The following is a 23144-nucleotide window of genomic DNA, read 5'->3' as shown; positions in this document are numbered from 1 at the left end:
ATTAATAATTAACGCTTTTTTACTCTTTAATATTGATGTTGATAATCGTTTGTGTTTGTATTCTTTTGATTTGAATCTGATTTGATACGTGAAGTTTTCTAAAATTAACAATGTAATATTAAATATAAATAAAAATAAACATAATTATTACGTTCAGTTGCAGCACACGCTTCAAATTATCATGTACTTCTTTACATCCACTCCACCCCTTTTAATCACCGCACTTTAAACAATATACGGGTATGAGTGTTGCGATTGCGCGTTACGATAATACAATCACTTTTGTATGAGACAAGACGAGACGAAACGAAACAGTCTGTCACATTGTCACCGTTAATTCGAGTTTATTACAGCAGTAGAATTTCCCGCAAATTGTAAGAATAAAATTAATAACTCATGAAATATTTCTTATTGCACGAATTCACGTCATTTAACGTCAATTTGCTCATTCACTCCCGCTCGTCATGAGCTTTTCGGCGTTGCGTTCTACGCGCACTAACAGACCAGACCGAAAGCACGCGAAGTCAAAGTCTGCATTATTGCCTCATCCCTTCTCTTCTTTGACGCATCCTCTCCTCAGCTCGGTCTTCCTCTTTTTCTGCCTCTGTCAGCTACTCTCTGGCTGCAGCAATTTCTCGAGCTCCTTCTTTCAACAGAGGATCTTGACCTTAACGAGCGGTCGACAGAATTTTGATCAGGCCCCCGAAGGCCTTCTCGCAAGGTCTATATAACTCACCTTGCTTTTGCTTTGAAGCAAAAATACCAAAATTTGTAGCAAAACATACACAAGTGTTTTTTCGACAAAATTTAACATTCGACATCCTCGAACGTGATTACATTTTTTCGAGATCCCTTACAATATTCTATAAATACGGGAAAATTAATTGGGCACTTTGATTCCAGAAATACTTTTTCGAGGCTTGTTTTGTAAACGGATTACGAAACTCGTATCGGAGGCTGATAAGTCTGAATGTACGATTAGTTCTAAATATCTAATACATGCACGTCAAATTTCTAACGTTGATAATGTTTTATTTTCATAAAATAGCAGAAATAAAGGAAATAATAAACATATAAATCGAATAAAATAGATCGATGAAATTTTTTTAATAGAAAGATGAGGATTTATATTGTATGGCTCGATAGCCTTTCTTCCACTTGTATTTTCTAAATCTCTCAACAATCCTCAAATTTTTTCCAATTAAATTTTGGACAGCTTTAATATTAATTATTTATTTAATATCTAATTAATTTGCTATGGCAATAAATGTTTTTGATTATATCATGTATTAAAAATATTATCTCTCTCTCTCTCTCTCTCTCTCTCTCTCTCTCTCTCTCTCTCTCTCTCGGATTCAATCCTTGCATTCCAAAGGATCGTTATTAATTGTATTGGTAAATGCAATATGCATTAGAAGCGAATCTCACTTAAAGAGCCAAGTAGTCATATATTACATCTTGCTTCGTCGAAAGAAAGAAGAAGAGAGAGACTTGAAATGCGATACGGCAACAAGAAAATCTACATTCCTTCATACTCTCATATACGATACAGATGGAAAAAGAGACACGAATTCCGTGAATGCGTACAGAGAGCACAGGAAGTCAAAAACATCGAAAGCAAATTACATACCTATTTTGTTCTTCTGTCACGATCCATGATTTTTATTTAATTAAATATTCGTCCGTTCAATAATTAAAGAAAGAGAGAGAGAGAGAGAGAGAGAGAGAGAGAGAGAGAGAGAGAGAGAGAGAAAGAGAGAGAGATTAGAAACCTGGTCACAGCAAATATCTACAAATATTATTAGAGATCAACGATTTTCCAGGAGAATTAATAATTATAAATTAATTTTATCGATATACTGCGTTAAATTTAGCCATTGCTAATGAAAAGAGAAAATATGCGAGAAAAATGTTGTATATGATGTGAAAGATTGTTCTTAAATTATTTCTTTTGCATCGCTGCGTTCACCTTTTTTAACAGAGCTCCGCTGTGAATTTCAATCGCGTTCGATCGAATTATAACTCGCCGGAAACCTTCTTTATTCGTGCTGCACATTATTCATTCCGCGCGCCGTCACGTTGTTTTGCAGCCGTAAAAGCCGAGCGAATGCGCCAAATTGTATGTATATATGTAAAATGAATACATTTAAGAAATTAATTAATCGAATAGTCATATGAAAAAGAGATCTGTATTATCACTTTATCATTTTATTGTATATTTCTGGAAAAGAATTATATGAAGCATAAAGTTTGAGATTTTATGCCAGTGTAAAAACATGTATGACAATATTATTTATGGTCTATGTTTCTTATTTTATTAATAGCGATAATATAAATAACATTTATCTTACCTATAAAGAATACAGTTTGAATAACACGATGACGACACAGGTAGGTATTGGAAAATACTACCGCGTATTGAAAAAATATTTCGAGTAATAATCGAATTGTCGAGACTGAGCGCATTGTTTGATATTTTGCAAATTATACCTACTTTGCCATAAAATATAAAATGCAAGTAATGTTACTTTAACCTGTCGCGGTAATTTACGTCAATGCATTTTTTTTTTTTTTTTTTTACGATGACCGCGACTTTAAAAATTATACGTTTTCCAAGACTCATTTTTTCAACCGCACTAATAATATCATCAATATTGACGCGAGTTTGTTAACCATGGAAATTATGTTTTTGTGGTTACAAATATTTTAATTAAAAAATGTATATATATTATTTCTTTAAAGTTTGGAGTTGCTTGTGAGAATATATATATCTTTATATTGAAGATTAAAATGATATATAATGATAGATAATTAATAATTTAATGATTTTTATTTTGCTCTAAAATGCGCTCTTTGTCGTTTGTTATTCTTTGGAATTTTTCCGTGCAATTTTGTCATTACACTATATTACAATAATGTCCTACATCGATGTATATTAAATTAATCATTACGTAATAGTTTCGTTGTGCGCATTTAAAGAAACCAACATACAAAACTCTATTTTACCGTACACTACCGCGAAATAACGCTAATTCGGATAAACGAGGAAGAAATAATGGCCGAGTTCTAATAGTAAAGCCGTTATAATATCCCACATTTTTCTTGTTTCAAATAATTGGAGCGATTATACGATTCGTAAGTAGACCTAGAATAAGTCTACCTAGAGTAATTTTATTTGATCGCAGAAAGAGTCACGCAAGCCATTCTCTGTCGAGAAATACTGTATTGTCCCATATAATATAATTTGACAACATCTAACAATAAAAATTAATAGAGAGAAAAATTAAGAAAATATATTAAATATATTAATGAAAAATAAACATAATTTTTCTTAGAATATAATTTTCTATGTGTAATATTATTAAACTGCGAATTATATGTATATAAAATTCCTATTCTTTGTTTATAATTTATTTTTTATAGTAGATTTCCATTTTGATTCAAATTCAAAGCAGATGTGGAATGATAATACATTATAAATAATTGATTGTGACAAGCAGTTGCGTCAATATTAATTCTTTTTATTTTTAAGTCTTATAATATGTATCGTGTCTTTTAATTTTTAGGATATGATTCCGTTTTTATGATATAATGTGAATATATTAGATTATAAATATGTGAAACTTGATTATAATTGAATAACCGTATATATATTAATATAGCTAAATAAAAGACATACACAAATTAGAAAGATTTTTATAACAGACTGAAAAAATTTTTTGTAATAATTTTTTCTTGTTTTTTTTCTCTTCATACGATACAGCAATCAATTGAAGATTAATATAAGATAATTAACACTCTTAGTACCTAATGAAAATCGATGCTAAAATATAACAGCATTACTTTTAATAACATAAATAAATAATTCGTAATTCAAGATTTAAAAAAAATTCCATGTCAATAATACTTTTAATACCGAATAAAATTGCGTTTGAATTAATCCGCGACAAGACATTTTTTTAATTATATAATTTACTAATAATTATATAATTTACTTGTATTGTATATTGTCACTTGGTTGAATATCACCAGAAAATTGCGACGCGCAACGTTTTAATTAGCGTCGTGCGTGTTGCGGTATTAAATACGTGCCTTCTTAACTCGTATATGTAATTAATTGTATATATGATTCTCTCAATTACATAAAGAATAGTGTGTAATTTTTTTAAATTTTCTATTTTTAATACAATTAATTTCAAATGCGATTCAATTTTTCTAGTTAATAATCACGTTATTATATGATTAATGATCAAAAATAAATATTAAGTTGCAACTTTTTTATGATTATACTATTCGGGAATTATCACTGGGCAGATTATTTATTATGCGAAAAGAAAGAAATTTATTATAATTTATTTCTTGTCCAAGCTCATCGATTTTTATTAAAATATCAAGTTCACAAAGATACATACAAACGATTGTTATATACTTGTGAAGTTCTATGTCATAAATTAAACAATAATAGGGCTTGATTGTAACCGTCAAAATGACTTACACAAGAACGGTATATGTTAAATGTCTCATTTCTAAATATTATTTAACATTATTTAAATCAACAGATAAAAAATTCAAGTAGGAAGTGGCCTAATAAGAGTCGAGCGGAGTAAGTGAGCGCAACTAAATTATGTAGAAATCTTTTTAATTATATTAAATGTTTCGACAATTCCTTCTTTTGGACTATTTTCAACAAATCCAAAACAAAAAACTCATATCTTAACTTTAAGTTACCATCGTTATTAGCTTTTGTCTTAAGTAAGTCTTCTATCGGTTCCATTAAGATGATAAAATTAATCGGACATTGAAAATTGTAAAAACTGGAAAAAATATAAAATTTTAGGTAGAAAAAAGAATTAAAATAAGAAGAAAGATTATCGGTAAAATTCATAAAATAAAATATAATTTCGTCACGTGGTGAATCGTAACAGGTGCATACCATTTTGCGAAATTGAAAGAATTTTTTATTGATTCGAGTCCACATTTCTCACGAAAAAGACGCATAACTCTTTGCAGAACGCATGTTATGCATTTCTCGAACAACACAGACATGTTTACATAATATAAAGACAGAGCAGATTAATTGATCCGCTAAATTTGTTCAAATGCCGGCGCGTACGTTTATATGTCAGTTCGTTTAACCCGTGTTCATTCGCAATGACAATTTGCAAATGTATGTACGTCATAGATATAATAAAACTTCTTCATCGTATAACTGCATGTTTGAGAAAATTGAATAAACGTAAAGTTAAATGAAAATTTATGAAGTAATGTAAAACAAAATATATAGTATTATGTATAAAAATAATAATTTTTCTAACGCAATGTTTATTTTATAGAAGAGAAGTTATACATAAGAATTAATTTAATATTTATTGTTGATGCTATAGTTAATAATTAATTTTGTATATCTGTGCGATATAAAATATTATTTAAAAACATAACACTCTGGAATATTTTTTAACACAAACAATTTTTAAATATTTATTATATGTTATATATAAATATATGTGATAGAAAAAAAATTATAAAATTTGAAATATGTATATATATATAAACATTTATTAAATATAATAAAATTAACGAAAAATTTGATTTGACTTTTATTAGACTATTATTTTTATTAAACTATTGATTAGATAATTGATTAGATTAATTGGCAATAAATATTTTTTGTTGCTAAACCTAATAAGAATAATAGTGTGTTTGTGGTTAACCGAGTGTAACGAAATCAGAATTAAAAATCCAGCCTTTTAATTCTTAGTAACTTGTGGCATTCGATCATATTTCGATTTATTTTGCAATTAATGAATGTTGTTAGATGATAGGACTCATTGTTTTTTGATGAAGATCCATCATATCGAATAAAACTTTTCAGGTTTTTGGTCGTAATTTAAAATTATACTTACATTCTTGTCGACACGTAAAGACGAGTACTTAGTACCTGGTTCTTTCCAGAACGGCCAGGGATCCGATAGATTTCTATTTGATAATAATTTGCATACATGTCGTATACATCATCGGTATTGCACGATATGATCCATTATCCGTTTCAATCATCGATCAATAGTGATACATGCCTATCATTCCCAAGTATGTTTTGTACGCATCGGCGATCGAAATGAAAACTAAAAACGCGATCGATCAGTCTGTTGTAAAATATGCTATTTATAATTCGATATAACATTTAAATCAGATATCTTTCGTTGAATTATTTATCATTTTTACGACACAGTATACATTTCACTTTAGCCATGTCTCTCATTAAGTTTGTTTTTGTTCTACAAAAATTTTTCAGCAGGATAGATCGCATTATTATTGTTCAACGTGCGTAACAATTGTTACATAATTCGACATCATTGTTTGATATCGTTGGCATCATTACGTCATCTCCTCCTATCTCTATTAATCGATCTATCTCGTTACGGATTTTTCGCGCTGTTATCGAACATTGATGTGATCATGGAAAAACGATTGATGACTCGCGTTAAATCGGACGATGAAATAATCTTCACAGTCACGACGTTGCACGACCGCAAACTTAACATTGAACTAATGTTTCGTCACGCCCGCACAGCAGAATACGAACTACCAGTTTGGACCTGGTTCAATTTTATCTCGAAGGCTAAGAGGGCGAAAAAGAGCGCGCTGTTACTGACGTTTCAGTCACGCGAGATAAAAATCATCGAGTTTATTGCTTTAATAATTTAGATTAAATCAGTGTTTCATTTATCGTACTTTGGAATTCATCTTTTAGTTATTAATTGTGCAGTTCATCAAACATGTTAAAGTATTAATAAAGAGGAAAAAAGGAAGGGAACGGATAAGAAGACGATCTTAAAGTTTATCAAGTTTTCCTCATTTCTATAATAATGTAAGAGTAATGATATATCTTTATCAAATTGATTAAAGTCTTATTTATATTATCTATGAAAATTAATAAATTAAAGAAAACTTGGAATTTTTTAAAATTTAAGTTTTGAAAAATCATTTTCATTACCTGATCCCTATATGTGGATAAAATGACTTTTATTAGTGGGTAAGATGATGAAAGATCAAATTAAGTAAACTTTATTATAATTTAAAAAATTTATATTAGTAATATTATTTTGATATTGTGTAATATTTTATTGTGCATACATATATAAACAAAAAGAATACAAAATATTATTTATATAACTTGAAAATTATTAAAACATTAAAACAAAGACAATTATTTTTTAGTATATAATTTATAATAAAATTAAAGGTAAAACAAAAGTTATTAATTATTTATTAATATTTAAAAGCAAACTAAATAAAATTAAATATAAAAAATTGGAATTAAACATTATACTAAAAGTTAATACTTAGTCTTAACAAATAGGATATTGTCTCATAATTTGTTAATATCTTAAAAAAATTAACAGTTGTCATTTTACTCCCTTCGCCTATGTATGTGATTAAAAGAATTATATTATTAATTTTAAATATAAAAATTTGTTAGATAATAAAATTAACAACAAGATATAAATAAAGATCAACTTAGCCGATTTATTAGAGAATAAGCAAAGATTCAACGCATGACAATTATGTCATGTACGCGATCAGCTGTAGCTCGCGATGCGTCACATGCGAGCCAGACAAAGCGTCAATTGACGGAAAGAGTATCTGATAAAGCACATTACTCGTAAAATATAACATTAAGTCATTACAGTTGTGCTTTGCAAGCCAACCATAATTTTGCGCAACAAAGTGCAAAGATTTTAGATCATTATACTATGTTACTGCCTCCACGATTCCTTCCTTCCTTCTAGCCAATTTGAAATGATTTTTCCTCAGCGAAAATGTTGAGGCATCAATAATTTTCGAATTATAAGCAATTGAAAAAGAAGGATTTTTCGCAACTTAAACTTTGTCGACTTAAAAGATTAATTCTTCAGTTAATTTCAGGTAGAGTTTACTTTAATAAAATTTTAATTTAAGGTTTAGTTACAAGGTAGCAAAAAATCCCTACATTTTCGTTGAGGACAAATCGTCTCCAATTGGAGACCAATTGGTGAGAGAAACCGCCCTTAAAAAATGATTTTGAAATATCTTGTATATGTTATTAGCATTAGCATTTTATTTTTTATACACATATTTATACATTAAAAAATTATACATGTTAGTATAATTATATTGTGTTTTCTGTTACAGAGAAATACAGGGTGTATGCGAGCGTGTCATTCGCGGTGCTGCTATTAGGTATCGGTGTACCTCTTTGGTGGCACACTACGGCGGTGCCTCGTGTCGCACTTCCCTACAGCGGAATCGACGAGCTGTCACAGCTGGACATCAGGATCACCACGAAAATTACACTCGCGGCGCTTTCGCATACTCGCGCGGAGCTGCTCGCACGTGAAATCAAACATGCGTTCGCGAACGCCGGTGAGTAACAATGAAATATCTGATAACAGTTCGTTGATACATAGCGTTATCTAACGAAGAGAAAGAGTTCACAAGTGCCAAACACAATCAAGAAACTCTTCGTTTTTTATTGCAGTCATATTAATTAATGTCGAAGTGTGAACAATCATTAATCATTCTTTCCTTGCAATATAAAGTATCTCTGAATTATCAAATGTTGTTTTAATAATAAAATCGTTAACTAATTTAAAGAAAATTATTATTTTTTGTAAGTTTCCAATTTTTTTCACAGCACACGTTTGCAATTAAGTTTCAAATTAAAATTCTATTAAAGTATAAACTACATCTGAATTCATTAATTGAAAAATATAGATTTGTATATTTAGAGGAACTTTTACAAGAGGTTTCACTCAAAAAAATCATCTTGCAACTTCAACCAAAATTTTCTAGGTGTAAAAAATTAACTGAAACAGATAAATTATTAGCAAATACTATGATATATTTTGCATTTAATCAATTTAAATGACAGAGACAGAATTTATTTTTGTACTATTAGTGTAATTTAGACAGAAAATTTTTCTGTGATGCTTATTGTTAAGGACAATTATATTTGTGATTAATATTTGGCAATGGGATCTAAATTTTCTAGAGGTATTGTTAGAATATTGCTGCTATAAATTCTATACGTGACAAACAATATTCTAACAGATACAAAAAGTAGCGATAAATTTTAATTGAGACATCCAGAACACTATCTACATTAACAAAATATATTTTCGAGTGTTAGATAACAAAAACTTTTGCTTTTTTAATCGCTTATAATTTATAAAATATTGCTGTCGATATTTTCGTTTAAGAAAAATTGTCTTCAAACTGATCAAAAAAATCTATTATCAGAGGAAAACTGATTTTGAGATATATTCTATATTCGAAATATATGCTACCACTCGCATATATAATCACTTTTTTTGATTGATAAAAATTATTTTCTTACCTTGTATTAATAAATGCATATAATAAATACGCTTAATGTATCTCTTTTGTCCAATTTTCAATGTACAAAATAAATAATATTATAATAGTGTTTATCAAGATTTACATCTATTTAAAAGTTTTTGATATATTTTATCAGTCTGTACTAATCAAACGCAAGTGGTAGCGAAAGAACTAATAAAAAAATTATATAATTTCTCGTTGTTAATATCATAATACAGTAATTGTAAGTTAGAAGGATCGGAAGCTTTAAGAGTTCAATGTCATTGTTATCTAAGTATAGTCGCTTGTGCAACTTGACGTAAGATAACTTTGCATGTTTGTGGATATCGAATGTGATTTGAATCTTAGTAGTTGACACTGACCCCGATATACCTATTATGACTGGGAAAAGACATTTAATCTTCTGTTTCAATGTTATGACGCATGAATTAGATAAAGATTTTCGACAACAATCTTACAATTACGATGTCAAAAATCAAGAAAATAAACGTTGATTTACGTCTATCCGATATCTGTATTAAAAAATAAAGTCCTTTGAAAAAAATAAGAGTAAAAACTGAAGAAAATAAAAGATAATACTTTGTTTATAAAACATCGAAATTAATAAAATAACAAAGAAAGAGAGAGAGAGAGAATAGTAATTAATTAATATTTAATACAATTAATAATATAATTAATACAATTCGAATTTACGCACTTTATTTATAGATTACATAATTTAAAAAAGGCACAAAAAAGAGATTATTCTTTTTCTTGGTGATCGAAAAAAACTTGTCTTCTGTTGAGCTGTCTTTTAGTTTATATCTTTATTTAATGAGTTAACTTGCGTAGAAGACTCGATATCGATAAACGCTTCGAATAAAATTTATTTCAATAAAATTAATAAACGTGTTTTGCTCTTTAAATTTAATCTACGATTTTCAGAACTCTACCAGTTGGATGTAGAATACCAGGTGATCTCCAACAATCTACTGGCGTCTGCCTTCACGTATCACGAACTCGAAAAAGTGGCCTCAACTTTCGACCTGGATGTAGGTGGCTTGTTGCTCCTGGAAGCGACGAATCTAAATGACGCTGTTCTAGTCGGCTCCAACAGAACGTTATATTTCTCTACTGAAACCAGTAAGCCATCAAATACCATCAGAAATGATTGAAACGTGAGACCGCGTCTGTTTATTAGCTAGATACCTGTCGCAACGATATCCTCATTTCAAAACGGTTTAAAAATATATGTTGCGATTCGCATAACACAGAGCTATTATGTCGACGTATTTATAGCAGAGACATTCTCTTACATCTTACATTTTATGTATAAATTATCGTTTCTAGGCGCCGCTAAATTGGTGCAAGTATTGTCAGAATGGATTCTTCATGACAAGTCGTTGGCACTGACAAAGAACGCGCTCGCCGAACCTACCGTGTATAGCTTGGACGAGGAGAATAGGAGAAGATTCCCAGTCAGTCCGGCATATGACGTTTTAATCACTCTAGTTAACCCTGATCCTGAGAAGCTGAAGATCGTTTGGAATTTAAGGACGGTAACCGAAGGTATGAGTTAACAAAATAATTAATCAATTACGTTATAGAAAAATTTATTAAACTTTATTTATCATTTCTAGCTACTGACTCTGATCTTTAATTGAAGAGACTAGAATTTAATTTTGTTTTTATCGCAGAATATATACAGCCGTTTCTGGACGAGTTGTCCATCTTGAGTAACTTCTCGGTCAAGTCACAATGGCTCTATTTGCTACCGTTGGACGTGAATCCTAGGCGCGTGCCCGACAGCAGTCCAAGCCGTAGGCATTTCGCTCTACGCGAGAGCGTCTTGCCGCAATTAGTGACGCCATTGGAGAAGAAACTAGGTACGTAACGCACACGTAAAGAGTTATGCGCACCAAGTATTTCTGACTGAATTTTAGCGTCGCAGGTCAGTCTTCATCCGTGTATCAACTTGGTCGTCTACGCGGTACCGTGTAACAATGCACCTTTGCATATCTACACCCGTAGCGGACACAAGTCGCGAACAGATAACAATGTAGAAGCCTTCCTCTCCCCAAGGTACTCTCTTCGTTTCCGGACAATTTATTTGATTTCATCGTAATTGCATTTTTACTTTAAACACGTGAGCATTGTGATCGTTATGTCTGTGGTTATTGTGTTTATTAATTTTAAAAGATCAATGTAAATATTAATATTAGTTAATTTTTATCATTGATATCGTATGATATTATGATAATGTAGATGGGGTGGCGTGGTTTTGATCAATCCGCCGTCAAAGGCTTGCGAAGATGCTCGAGAAGACGAAGCCGTCACTATTGTCCCTGAAGAAACTGCTGTGGTGGGCACATTCTTGGCACAGCTCAGATTATTGTTGGGTATCCCAGAAACGGTAACGGCAACTTCTTACAACGTAACTGAAAACTTCTATTCTAAATTAAATGTCAAGCTCTCTCGAGCAATTTCTTTTACTAATTTTTAATTTTATTGCGGTAAGAGAGAGAGAGAGAGAGAGAGAGAGAGAGAGAGAGAGAGAGAGAGAGAGAGAGAGAGAGAGAGAGAGAGAGAAATAAATAGATAGATAGATAGAGATAGAGAAAAAGAGAGAGAGAATCGTTCAAGTGTAAAATAAAAATATTACGTGATGCACATAAACTATTCGCAGAAACCCATCAACGGAGTGACAACGGTGCCTTTGGTGGGGCTAAAATCACGCGACTGGGAAATCGATTCCCTATTGAGGTTTCGCACCGTCGAGCAACTGACCTCGGCGAAATTGACCCTGCAGTCACTAGCACAACTACTAAAGGAAATCAGCAACATCGTCATCACAGACGTGGTCGGAAACAGGATTAAAACCGCGCTTGAGCTGGTGCACGAATCCGCGGAGTATCTCCGACGTGGCGATCTTAAGCGAAGTTTCATTCTCAGCAAAGAGGCCTTTGTCACCGCCGAGGCGGCTTTCTCCGACCCGACACTTCTGGCGCTCCTTTACTTTCCGGAAGATCAGAAGTGAGCACCTAGTTTTTAGTCATCTTAAAAAAAAAGAACATAAAGGAAAAAAAATAATTTCTATATTTTATAAATGTTTGTTAAATAATAGTTGAAAAAGAGAAACGTTGTATGTGTATGTTGATTGAAAAAACTTTTCAACTATAATTTATAAAATATAAAAATTATTTTTCTTTTAATATTATTTGGAAAAGACGAAAAAAATATTATCTATGTTGTTTAGAAATATTAACTATGGTATTGCATATTAGTGTATATAAATTCTTCTTTAAGAAATTATCCAAGGAATCACTCTCTAAAATTTTTCACACATGTTTAAGAACGTTCTGTATAATTAATGCAATATTTCTATAAAAGTTCACCAATTATTTTATTCTAGATTTTATTTCGTGTAAAATCAATAGAAACCATTACGGAAAAGAGAATAAGAGATAATTTTGCGATATAATGTTGCAGATATGCAGTGTACATTCCTCTGTTCCTGCCAGCGATGATACCAGTATTGTTATCGCTCAAAAATATACGGAGATACTACTTCCTCTAGAAGAATAGCAAGGTAGAAAAGACACAGGACAGGTCGTAGAGAAAATAAGAATGGTGAGGATAGTGAACCAAAGATCGAATAATGAAAATGCATTTATCTGATCGATTTAAGACATGATTACGTGTGTACAATCGAATACGGTTCAAGATTATTTCTCGACCAAGAGATAATGTATAACAATAGTAGACATATAATTTCGTACGTTTGTTACCGTTTATATATATATTAAATTTCGTGCAATGACCGTTATCGCAGAAAAAGCTCTTATCTATTTTTTTTTTTTTTTTTTTTTTTCATTATTCATTGCGTATAGCGCAAAAAGTGTGGCTATTGTACTTCGAGTACCATTTAATCAACGATAATTGGGTCACATTACATAAATTTAGGCACGTTTAAGGACGGATGTCTATTAGATGGAATAATCACGTAATAATCATTAAGTACGACAGTACTTAACACTAAGAATTTTTACTCACCGTCGCGTGTAACCGGCAATGATTTCGCATCGAATTTTTTCGCAAAGAAAAAAAATAACGTCGAAAGGAAAATGTAATGAGGAAAACGGTAATAGCTGTTTTATTTTGAAAAGGCAATGATTCGATGAAATATGGGTGAATAAAGCCACATTTGTGCAAAAATATAATAAACAATTTCTTTCTTGAGCCACTTCTTTTTTTCATTCAAACGATGAGGTCTCTGAGCAAGGTCTCGAACGATCCGCAGACGTTAAAAAGCTGAATATTTCGTTTTCGTTTTCTTTCTCTCTTTCACTCACTCATTTATACTGTTACATACTGATTTGAACGAGGACGCAGGCCGATTTACTGAAATTCTCGCCATCATCATCGATTAATTTCATGTTCGTGCATCAAATGCACGCGAATTCTCGCGCAAACACATCAATACGCACACACTCGGCCGAGATACGCACGCATACATGCAAAACCCAAACGAATCCCGCACATCCTTCCTCTCGCATCCTCTCTCCGATCAGATGTCGAAAGTTAATAATCGATTAGATCGTTAGAAACAACTACGAGTTTTATATATGTACACGTGTATCAACTCAATCCTCAACCACATTACCAAAAGGTTACAAAAAAAACTGCGAACGTTAAGTTACTATAAAAAGAAAAAAGAAAAAAAAAACGAACGAGAGAGGAAAAATGATATATGTCCATCTACCGTGAGAGACCGCTTTTTTTTTCTTTATCTGATTTGTATAACAAGAGGTCCAATGTCATTCAATAAAGAGAAAAACATAATAATATAAAAATACTAAATAATAAAAAAACAATTAGCTGCTCGATGCATTTAGCTAATAAAATACGGTACATGTGTGTTTGTGTATTTATATATATACAACATATATATAAACACTTTCTTTAAAAAATAAAAAATAAAAAAAACTATATTTATATTTGACCTATAAAGTAAAAATAATTGCTCAAGAAATGTCCTGTGCTCGTAATAAATAACAATAATATAATAAAAATTAATGTGAAATATTTTGATGAAAATAAAAGATCTTGACTGCTTGTGTTTCAACTTTGTCAAGAATTTAAAAATAAGTAATAATAATTATAATAATACATAGACAAGCGATATCTCATTAACGATGTAAGTAGCACGAGTGCTATCGATGAAACAATAACGATAAGATACACCGTGAGGAGAAACATCTCTTGTGTGTGTCAACGACGACACGAGTTACTACGAATAGCGTCTAGTCTTATAGGAATAATAATGGCAATGTAAGCATCATCATCATTATTATACCTATGGTTACATACTGTATGCATGATCTCAAATGGTAGCTGGACATTGTTAAAAGTAAAAATAAATTAGTCATCGAACCGTGGAGCTTATTCGTACGAAAATAATAGAAAAAAACAGTAAAGAGCAATTAAGTCAACAAGGACTTTGAACTAACTGTATCGCGTGTTGCAGAGCATCAGCGATATTTTGAAAAACAGGTACACCTTCGCGTGTCGCATAATCCGACAGGTACATCCTCCCCCGGTTGTAATCTTTTCTGGCTTGTTCAGTCAGCTAGATCAATCAAAAGAAGAAAATATATTACATTTTTATCGTAAAAAAGAAAATTTTTATAAATGTTGAAAAAAATCTCTCGTACATCATTATATATTATTTACTCGAAATTATATTCTCTTGAAATTTAATTCATTAAAGTGTTCTATAATCTTGAATAACGATAGTTAATTCTATTTTTAGTTATTGCTAAGAATAGTTTACATAACTGACATATGTAATATTCAGTATACACACACACACACACATATATATATATATATATATATGAATCATACTTGTTCACCAGACACGATCGAATCCTCGGGAAGAGTCTGAACACAAAGGACGAGCTTAGCGCGCAGTCCAATCAAATAAGCTGCCAATGCCATAATGGCGATGCCGCGCGAGTGTTGCGGCACTATCAGTAAGATCAGCCGCGAATTCTTAATTTTATGTAATTCTTGCGGCAGTATTCTTACGTTGTACTCATTCAGGCTTGATCGATAAAGAGACAATCTCATCGATCTGAAAGAAAATCGCATGAATGAAAAGAGAAGTATTCGTTAACAGAGGATAGATGATCGGAGGTCGTTACTCACTCTATCAGCGGCACTGCAGAAGATTCCAACCAAAACAGATCTTTATTGACCACACCGATGTAAATGTCTCTCTTCTCGGACTCCTGTGCAAAGGAATTGGTCCAATCTGAAAAGATTCGAATTTCTACGAGTTCAGTTTTTTCAATTTATTTTACAATATCAATTACGTGTTCAATCGTGATGTTTCATTTACATTTGAAGACAGTAACAGAATAAAGGATTCGGACGAGGTATAGGAATTGGTATGAAGTAAGTGCCAGAGATCGCGAGGGAAATTCGAAAAATTAGAAATACCTAGAAAACGATTAAAGGGATGTACAATAGCTCGGCGCAGAAAATTTGAAGCCTTCCTACAAAATATATTCCATACTGAAGGTATCTCACTTTCGCAAGAAATGCCATTACTCTTCGTCCGTGTCCACGACGACTCGCTGGCCAGAGCGCAGAACTGCTCAAAATTGATTCGAAATTCTGTCGGGTCGCCTTTCGCCGGAAATCCATCTATCAATGTCCTGTACATCTCTGTGACAAACGTGTTTATTTGCGATTATTTTTCTTTATGAATCAGAACACAAGTCTATTAAAACAAGTTGTAAAATAAAATATATATTACCGGACTTATTCACCGTGTTGAGCAAATCCGAGAGAGACATGTTACACACCGTGGTCGACTGCAACGTCACCCAAGCCTGGAAATGAAGATGAACATGTTGGCGTTGATAAAAAATTTTTTAATTATTATTTCTCAAACGATAAAATATACATACTTCTCCCAACTTTACTGTACCGCTGTCATCAACATTCATAGATTTGAAAATCTCTCGCAACGTTCTGAAATATAAACAAGATTTTTTCCTTGCAAATGCTCTCTTATCCTATTTTGTTGCATATCAATAATTGATTTCTCAGAATCGGCAGAAACTTACACTGCATCCGTCCCATTCTGAGTAAGCGAGATTCTTATAGGTCTGATGCCATCTTCGGTATACAAATCTGTACAGTCCTGCACATTGATCTTTTCACGTAACATCTATGCATACATATATTATACATGTATTAATCATTAGTTCTACCGTATAATTTGCTTATTAATTAGAGATCATTACCTTGGATGTGCAGTGAAGGGCAACTGAAACGCTTTCGAATATCGGTATCCTTTGCCTCTCCATTAAGTATTGAAGTACCAACAATCCGTTCATCAAATCGTAATATTCTCTAAATAATAAAGAAATAAGAAATAAAATTAGAAAAATGTTATGACAGAATAAACAATATTTTAAATTAATCGTCAGTTAACGTACTGCGCAGAGACGGTCTCCCCGAGTATAGTTTGTCCCTGGCGATACGGATAAATGACGAGGACCAGGGACTCGCCGCGCGTAGCTGCCAGTTGAGCTGCTTCGATGATGCCCGCACTGTTGCGCGTCTGGTTGTCGATAACGAACAGCAAGACTCGCGCTGTCTGCTTTGCCTCGTACTCTTGGGCTATCAACTCTGGACTCCATTGCGACACTTGCTGCGATAGAGAATCCAATTATGATATCTTGTGCGCGAGGACGAAGAGAGCGATGATAGTGAACAACCTACAGGATTGTAGTAAGTAATTCCAAGGTTTTGAAGAGTCGGGATCGCTATATCTGACCTCCAGGTGGTTGGATTGCAAGACCCGCCCAAAAATACCTCATATGCCATCCTCTCTAAGTGATTGATCGACAAATAAGTAATAATTGAGGGAGAAGCGAGGGAAGAAAACCTGTCGAGACAATCAATTAATTTGTAAACTTACTTGAACCAGTTTTGTGATTGGTGTCTTTTCCATCACCGTGTAATGAGCGAGAGGCGTTCATAGGAACAGCTGCCGTTCTAAAGATAAATAAGAATAAACACATATAGTACAATAATTCTAGGCTCTGCATGCTGATCCAGTATTATCACACTCGATACTAGTAACGACTACTACGCGTTTGTGATATTTGATATTTGAGAGTACTGATGTCTGATCGTTCGACCGTATATATCGAGTCGAAACTTTATCTATCATATTGAATAAGTGTTTTCTTTCCAACTTTTTGTGACTTCAACTATATTTGATCACTACTAGAAACAAGTTTTATAGCTTTTATTATGCAACTGTTAAATGATCATTGTAACATTTTGAAAGATGACTATGTTAATATCGTCGACAAGATTCCTCATTCAAACTTGTAGGAATAAATATATGATAATTTTCATTCACGATAAATAGTGATAGTTATTCCGAATCATCTGTGAATCATCTTGTATAGTAAAAACGTCATCAATTACATAATCGGTAAACAAAATTTCATCAGAGTGTGGTAATAGGATACGCTAAATAGTAGCATCAATTATAGTTTTTTTAGCTGAACGTACTTCCAGATATCAAATAATTTTGCAACAATCGACATCGCGTTGCGTTTCATCTTTGCTTAAAAACATTCTCCCGCTATAATCAAACGCTCAACATTTTCGCCTGAAACATACAGATTTCCGTTCATCCGATAATCGCGTGTACGCTGTAGAAAAAAAAAAAGAAAAAGAAAACATATTTCAGTGTGAATAATTTAGCTTGCGAGGTAAAAGTGAAAACCCATTACATTGCATACAGTGCAAATACGTGGTGTCTTCGAAAAATATTTGGCAAAGTCGAACCTGTATAATATATTGTAAAGTTTTTATGTTACCCTCGCTCGCACAGACGTGCCAGTTCTGTGGCAAATATGCAGAATTCTTCTAACATTATACAGGCACCAGTACATTCAGGACAGTCCTCAGTGTCGTGCTGCAGCTTGTTGCGCAGCTGCAAACAGTTTGGGAACAACAGCATCACGTATATTTCTCGTATCTGAAATTACCAAGCAATTTCTCTTTACTCTGTTTCAAAAGTAAGTACTGATTAAGTGGAAATTATATAAATGCAGGTAAAGTTTGCACACTTACACAGAATATACAGATGACTGTTAAGTTTACGCTTAGTCGAGATTTGATAATAAATATTCCTCATCATTTAAACTATGCAATTGATCTAAATTCCTGCTTCCAGAACTATGAATGTATCTACAAACTCCTTGATTTGGAATTTCACATTTTCCTGTGGAAAAAGATACACAATATTAAGTTGTATTAATTAAGAAACATCTCATATCGAATATATAATTTAAATACATATACGTACATTTACCGCTGACATAATGCAACAAATAATTAAGAGATATTCTTTTTTTTCTATTTTAAATATAAATTGTACCAACCTCGACAACATTTTTGTCAGACATGCTAGCGTGTTTACACCACCAGAGTAACGGTTCACCCTCGTGTCTTCAAGTTTGAGAGTTTCACCTGAGAATAAAACACAAAAGAAATCTTTAACCTTTTTGTATTAGTCTAAGTTTATCGCATATCTGTGGCATTAACAACGTTACAGGTGACTTTATAAAACCCCAATAGTAGCATGATTCTCACTCCAGTCATATGGTAATAACGTCACGATTACTCACTAACGTTCCCAAGAAATATGTAGTGTCATGCAATCGTTATTTTCTATAATTCCCAATTAATAAATCGTTAAAATTGTATGATTAACTTGCCAAGTACTTCACAAAAAGTATCCGTACGCGTCGAAAAAAAAATAAAAATAAATAAATAAATAAAAGGTAGAGAAAGTCAAATGCGAAGCGTCCTGTCAACAAATCACAGGCACAACAAATCGCGTTTCCAAGTCACATGCATACATAATACATACACGCAACCACCTTATGTCGCGTCGTTTCTTCTCTTCTTGAAAGCGCAGAATCGATCCGATTTGTATCGCGCTTATAGAGTTATGTCAATTTTCAAATTTTCTACGATTAAATCTCTATTCTCTGTCATAATTATATATTACGCTCGGAATTGATAAGACATCCAGACGTTTATCGCTAGGCGTTTTGTACGCACATGTACTCGCGTTTGAGGGAGGATTTATCTTCCGTATTACCACAAGTGGAACTTTATCGAGAGACTCCGAGTTAAATTATCATTATATTTTAATTAACCGCCGATTAAACGAGCTCCAACTGTCCGTCCGTAGCGTCTAGAACTCGCGACTTTCGCGCTTTCCCCTCTCCCTCCCGTCTCCGCCGCTTCTCTTATCGTCCTCGGGTTTGCCATCCTTGTCGACGAGAAGCGCGCAAAACACGAAGCGAGGAACAAACACACTAACCTTGATGGGGTTTCGGTGGCGTTCACGTGCACAAAGGGCACACAGGAAAAAAGTCACGGTTGTCGGGTGCATCCGACGCTCACTTTCTTTCTCTTTCTCTCTCTCTCTTTCTCTCCCGACGTAAATCCGCCTCTCTCGCGCGCAGAAAGCGCGTGGATAAACAACGCGCGAACGGAAGGAAAAAATCAGCCCCGCCGCGCACTCCCGCTATTGCTCATACTTATTTATAAACCGTTATATTTAAAATGAAAGAGGCGCGCCGCGTGTCGTCGTACTCCGACCTGGCGGAGAGGAGATAATGATAAGAAGGGCCGATGAAAAAGACGATATCTCAGTCACACATATCTTCGTTGGGCTAGTGATTTACGGCGAGTGATGTTTAAGTTGTCGAAAATCTCACTCGTAAAATGTGTCAGCGAGAAATCTCAGCGTTTTCTCGGATAACTCGATACACACGTCTCTCCCCCCTCCCCTCCCACCCACCCCCCCTAGCCCCGTTCGAGGCGACAGTTTTGACAGTGAAAACACTAAAGAAACTCTATTTTCCCCGCGAGAACGCCGTCGACGTTCCCGAATACAAATGTCCGGACACTGGTGAGCGTGCGATTGAAACTCGCTCAGGTCAGCGACGACGGTGTGGGCGACATTTTATCGCTTGTTGTCTTTTCCGCGACGAAAAGGAGGTTGTGCGTGCGTACATACGTACGTACATGCGTGCGTGCGTGCGTGCGTGCGTGCGCGCGCACGCCCGTCCGTCATCTCCGCGCACCGCGCGCCGCGCACACTCTCCACGAACGGATTCAGGAGAATGACGTAAACCTCCAACAATGAAGCGTGATGTCACACACGGTGAAGTTCGCACGGGCCGCCGCGCCACCGCCGTCCCTTCGGGCGCATGCGCGCGCACTCCGAGGACCTTGAATTTCGTGGCTGCTGTCCTCACTCTGACATAGTGTACGCGCGCACCTAGCGAGCGCGCGCGGCAATGACGTCATCGTCGATCTCCGCGAGATGAGAAACGCGCGCCCGCGCGCCACGGTTTAAAAAATACTCCCGCGTATAAAATCCCATGGCCGATGTGATCACGAACGACTTTTTCGATCGATACCATCATACGCGATGGACACAATCTGCCGGAATTTTTACTGTCTCACGCGCGCGTGCGCACGCGAGCGTGTTTACGAAGAGCGATCGCGCGGATCGGTCGGGACGAAAGTGTCGCTCTTTTTCTTTTTTCATTCCGGCTGACGTAAGCAAACACACACGAGACTTTTACGAAAGCGTTGTCGCGAGGGGACATTTTTAGGAAGAGCTTAGAAAGCAAAAAAAGGAATTATAAGTTTCTAAGACTTAGTTAGATATATATTGGACGCGTTGGAATTTTTTATACATATATATAATTTCATGCGCGCTTAACTGTCAATCTGTCATACGATGCACAATCGACACCAAAGAGACCAGAATGTAATATAATTCTCTAAAAATGTCATATTCAACGCTACCAATATTTAGCAAATAATTGTCAAAGTAATTGCCGTTATCGGCCATGTCAAATAGATATTTATATCTGAGATCATTCGAATTTTAGATTCGAGCGATTGTCGCACGTCACGACGAAATTTCGTCGCCTTAAGAACGGTCGATGACATCAGTCAGGTTCGTCGTCAGGTTCCGCGCGCGATCGTCCTTAAGGTTTCTCTCTTCGCGTCTAAAAAGGCCTCCCCGCGCGCACGCTCGACAAGCTTTTTAGAATGTATTGAACGCGCGAGCGAAGTAAAAGGGAGCCAGCCGGTCGCCGTGCGCGACGTTTTTGATCAAATATGGTATGGGAGTTCGAACAGCGCGACACGCTCGGGATTTCGCGCGCGAACATGGGCGTTTATTTCCCGATCGCTCACCCAGCTCTTTGATTTCGATCAAAAATGCATTTTAATTGAAGAGAGACGCGATGTGTCAATAACACGCTATATCACTACAGTGCATCAAAGAATAAGGTTTTCTCTGCTTTATCACGACTTTTATTTACAATCTATCCACAAATTGAACCACAATTGTTGTATTAAAATAGAAGCTGATAACTATTTTTTACTATAGTCTTCGAGAAGATAATGGATACACTTGTCTTATCTAGGCACGAATTTGAAGATCCCTCTCGGTAAAAATCCGGCTGTTAATTTTTAAATCATTTTTAAACAGCTATATTGTTACATTCACAAAAGGAGGCAATTCGAAAAAAAGCCTGAGCTCCTCTTTAGAAAAAGTCCTCTCTTTTTCTTGTGAATTTTCCTCACCAATGCACCTCAAACTTAGAAACTTTTTTAATCATTTGATATTAATTTATTATAATCGTTGGAATATATTATGGAGCGAGAGAGAATCTTCAAACTTGCGTCAAGATAACACAAGTGCATCAATCTTTTCAGATTATATTGAAAAGTAGTCATTATAGCATATATATTTTAACATAGTACAATGAGTTAATTTCACTTATGCATAAGTGATAAATAAAAATAATAAAAACAAGGAACCTTACTTTTTGAACCACACTGAGAGATTTATTAGAATATTATGACAACAAATGTACGAGTATCGTGATGGTGTCAGCACATATTTTTTGATGTAGTCGTAATTTAATTATTTCGTCGAAGTGTATAGTAATCAACATCATTATTTCCAAGCTTTATAAGGAAAAGATCGAGGACTGCGAATTGTGACTCGCATGCGCAGATCCGGGTCGGTAGCAGAGATTGAATCGATAACACTGATATTAATCGAACAGCACGCGTAGAAAATATTTATTCTTTTATTATACACTTGTTCCCTTTGTCTTTTACTCTTCTCTAAAATGTAAACACACATTGCCTCATCTCTAAACACAGCCGATATAAAAAAGTGCAACTAGAATAAGGATCATTGTTAGATCGATCGAAATAATACGGAAAGAATTTTTTAATTTGATTAGCGAAAATAATCAAACACAACGTGCCTTAAATTACCAAAACACAGTGCAGGATAAACAAAAACATACTCACGGTGGAAATTTCGCGCTGATTTCCGTCAAGAGATCGTGGAAGCGCGAATTGCGCGGTGATCGGCGAAATAATAGACTGCTATAGAGCTCTAGCTAAAGGAGCTCTCGCGAAGAATTTGCGCGTGCGCGACCTGCGATTTGACAATTGTGAATGTCTGATGAAAGAATGAATGTAAAAAAAAGTGGCAAGTTGAAAATGATTATACCTAGATTATACAATTTATTGAATATACATAACGAATCACAAGTATTTGAGGTCATAATACACGAATCTTTAGATATGACGCGTTCAACCCGGAAATACCTATATAACTTTATACACATGAT

The 23144-nt window shown here is 34.0% G+C and overlaps 3 protein-coding genes across 14 annotated transcripts in view; 1 reads left to right on the top strand and 2 right to left on the bottom strand.

Annotated features, from left to right (window-relative positions):
- The window catches only part of LOC140664268 (protein I'm not dead yet-like), an 18254-nt gene extending 11710 nt beyond the window's left edge, over positions 1–6544 (bottom strand). Inside the window, exon 1 of one of the 2 annotated variants that reach the window (XM_072889255.1) lies at positions 5904–6544. The gene's annotated coding sequence lies outside the window, so the exon portion shown is untranslated. Of the gene's footprint in view, positions 1–151; positions 724–5903 lie in introns of those variants that run through there. The other variant, XM_072889253.1, reaches the window with a different exon arrangement.
- Positions 1–13596, top strand: part of Pig-s (phosphatidylinositol glycan anchor biosynthesis class S) — a 27490-nt gene extending 13894 nt beyond the window's left edge. The window contains exons 2-9 of the mRNA XM_072889256.1: positions 8173–8403; positions 10303–10500; positions 10708–10926; positions 11055–11243; positions 11301–11439; positions 11623–11770; positions 12044–12390; positions 12847–13596. Coding sequence (XP_072745357.1) covers positions 8173–8403; positions 10303–10500; positions 10708–10926; positions 11055–11243; positions 11301–11439; positions 11623–11770; positions 12044–12390; positions 12847–12934 — 1559 coding nt within the window. The 3' untranslated portion in view covers positions 12935–13596. The remainder of the gene's footprint in view (positions 1–8172; positions 8404–10302; positions 10501–10707; positions 10927–11054; positions 11244–11300; positions 11440–11622; positions 11771–12043; positions 12391–12846) is intronic.
- LOC140664271 (uncharacterized) lies at positions 13014–23144 on the bottom strand. Of its 11 annotated transcripts, XM_072889260.1 has the most exons (16): positions 23024–23144; positions 22819–22948; positions 18837–18924; positions 18526–18676; positions 18270–18430; positions 17354–17430; positions 17155–17264; positions 16869–17083; positions 16674–16782; positions 16494–16597; positions 16335–16398; positions 16181–16256; positions 15862–16089; positions 15568–15673; positions 15265–15493; positions 13014–14986 (listed from the first exon to the last, which is right to left on the bottom strand). In XM_072889260.1, exons 5-16 carry the CDS (start codon positions 18410–18412, stop codon positions 14846–14848), a joined length of 1602 nt encoding a protein of 533 aa, XP_072745361.1. In that variant the 5' UTR covers positions 18413–18430; positions 18526–18676; positions 18837–18924; positions 22819–22948; positions 23024–23144; the 3' UTR covers positions 13014–14845. The 11 variants fall into 11 exon arrangements, with proteins under 11 accessions (XP_072745361.1, XP_072745362.1, XP_072745358.1 ...); XM_072889261.1 differs by lacking the exon at positions 23024–23144 and having other exon boundaries at positions 22819–22967; XM_072889257.1 differs by lacking the exons at positions 22819–22948; positions 23024–23144 and adding an exon at positions 19787–20261.

Source organism: Anoplolepis gracilipes, chromosome 3 (genome assembly GCF_047496725.1).
Source record: "Anoplolepis gracilipes chromosome 3, ASM4749672v1, whole genome shotgun sequence".
Taxonomy (NCBI): domain Eukaryota; kingdom Metazoa; phylum Arthropoda; class Insecta; order Hymenoptera; family Formicidae; genus Anoplolepis; species Anoplolepis gracilipes.
The sequence above is the reverse complement of the archived record's forward strand: the minus strand, read 5'-3'. Positions and strand labels throughout refer to the sequence as shown.

What these genes read in the sequence shown, in the direction of transcription:
- LOC140664271 (XM_072889260.1), bottom strand. Translation starts at nt 18,412, where the DNA reads ATGCTGTTGTTCCCAAACTGTTTGCAGCTGCGCAACAAGCTGCAGCAC. An exon ending in CAATCACAAAACTGGTTCAA is followed by an intron (nt 17,265 to 17,353) that starts GTAAGTTTACAA and finishes TCAATCACTTAG; the next exon opens with AGAGGATGGCATATGAGGTA. An exon ending in CCCTTCACTGCACATCCAAG is followed by an intron (nt 16,598 to 16,673) that starts GTAATGATCTCT and finishes ATGTATGCATAG; the next exon opens with ATGTTACGTGAAAAGATCAA.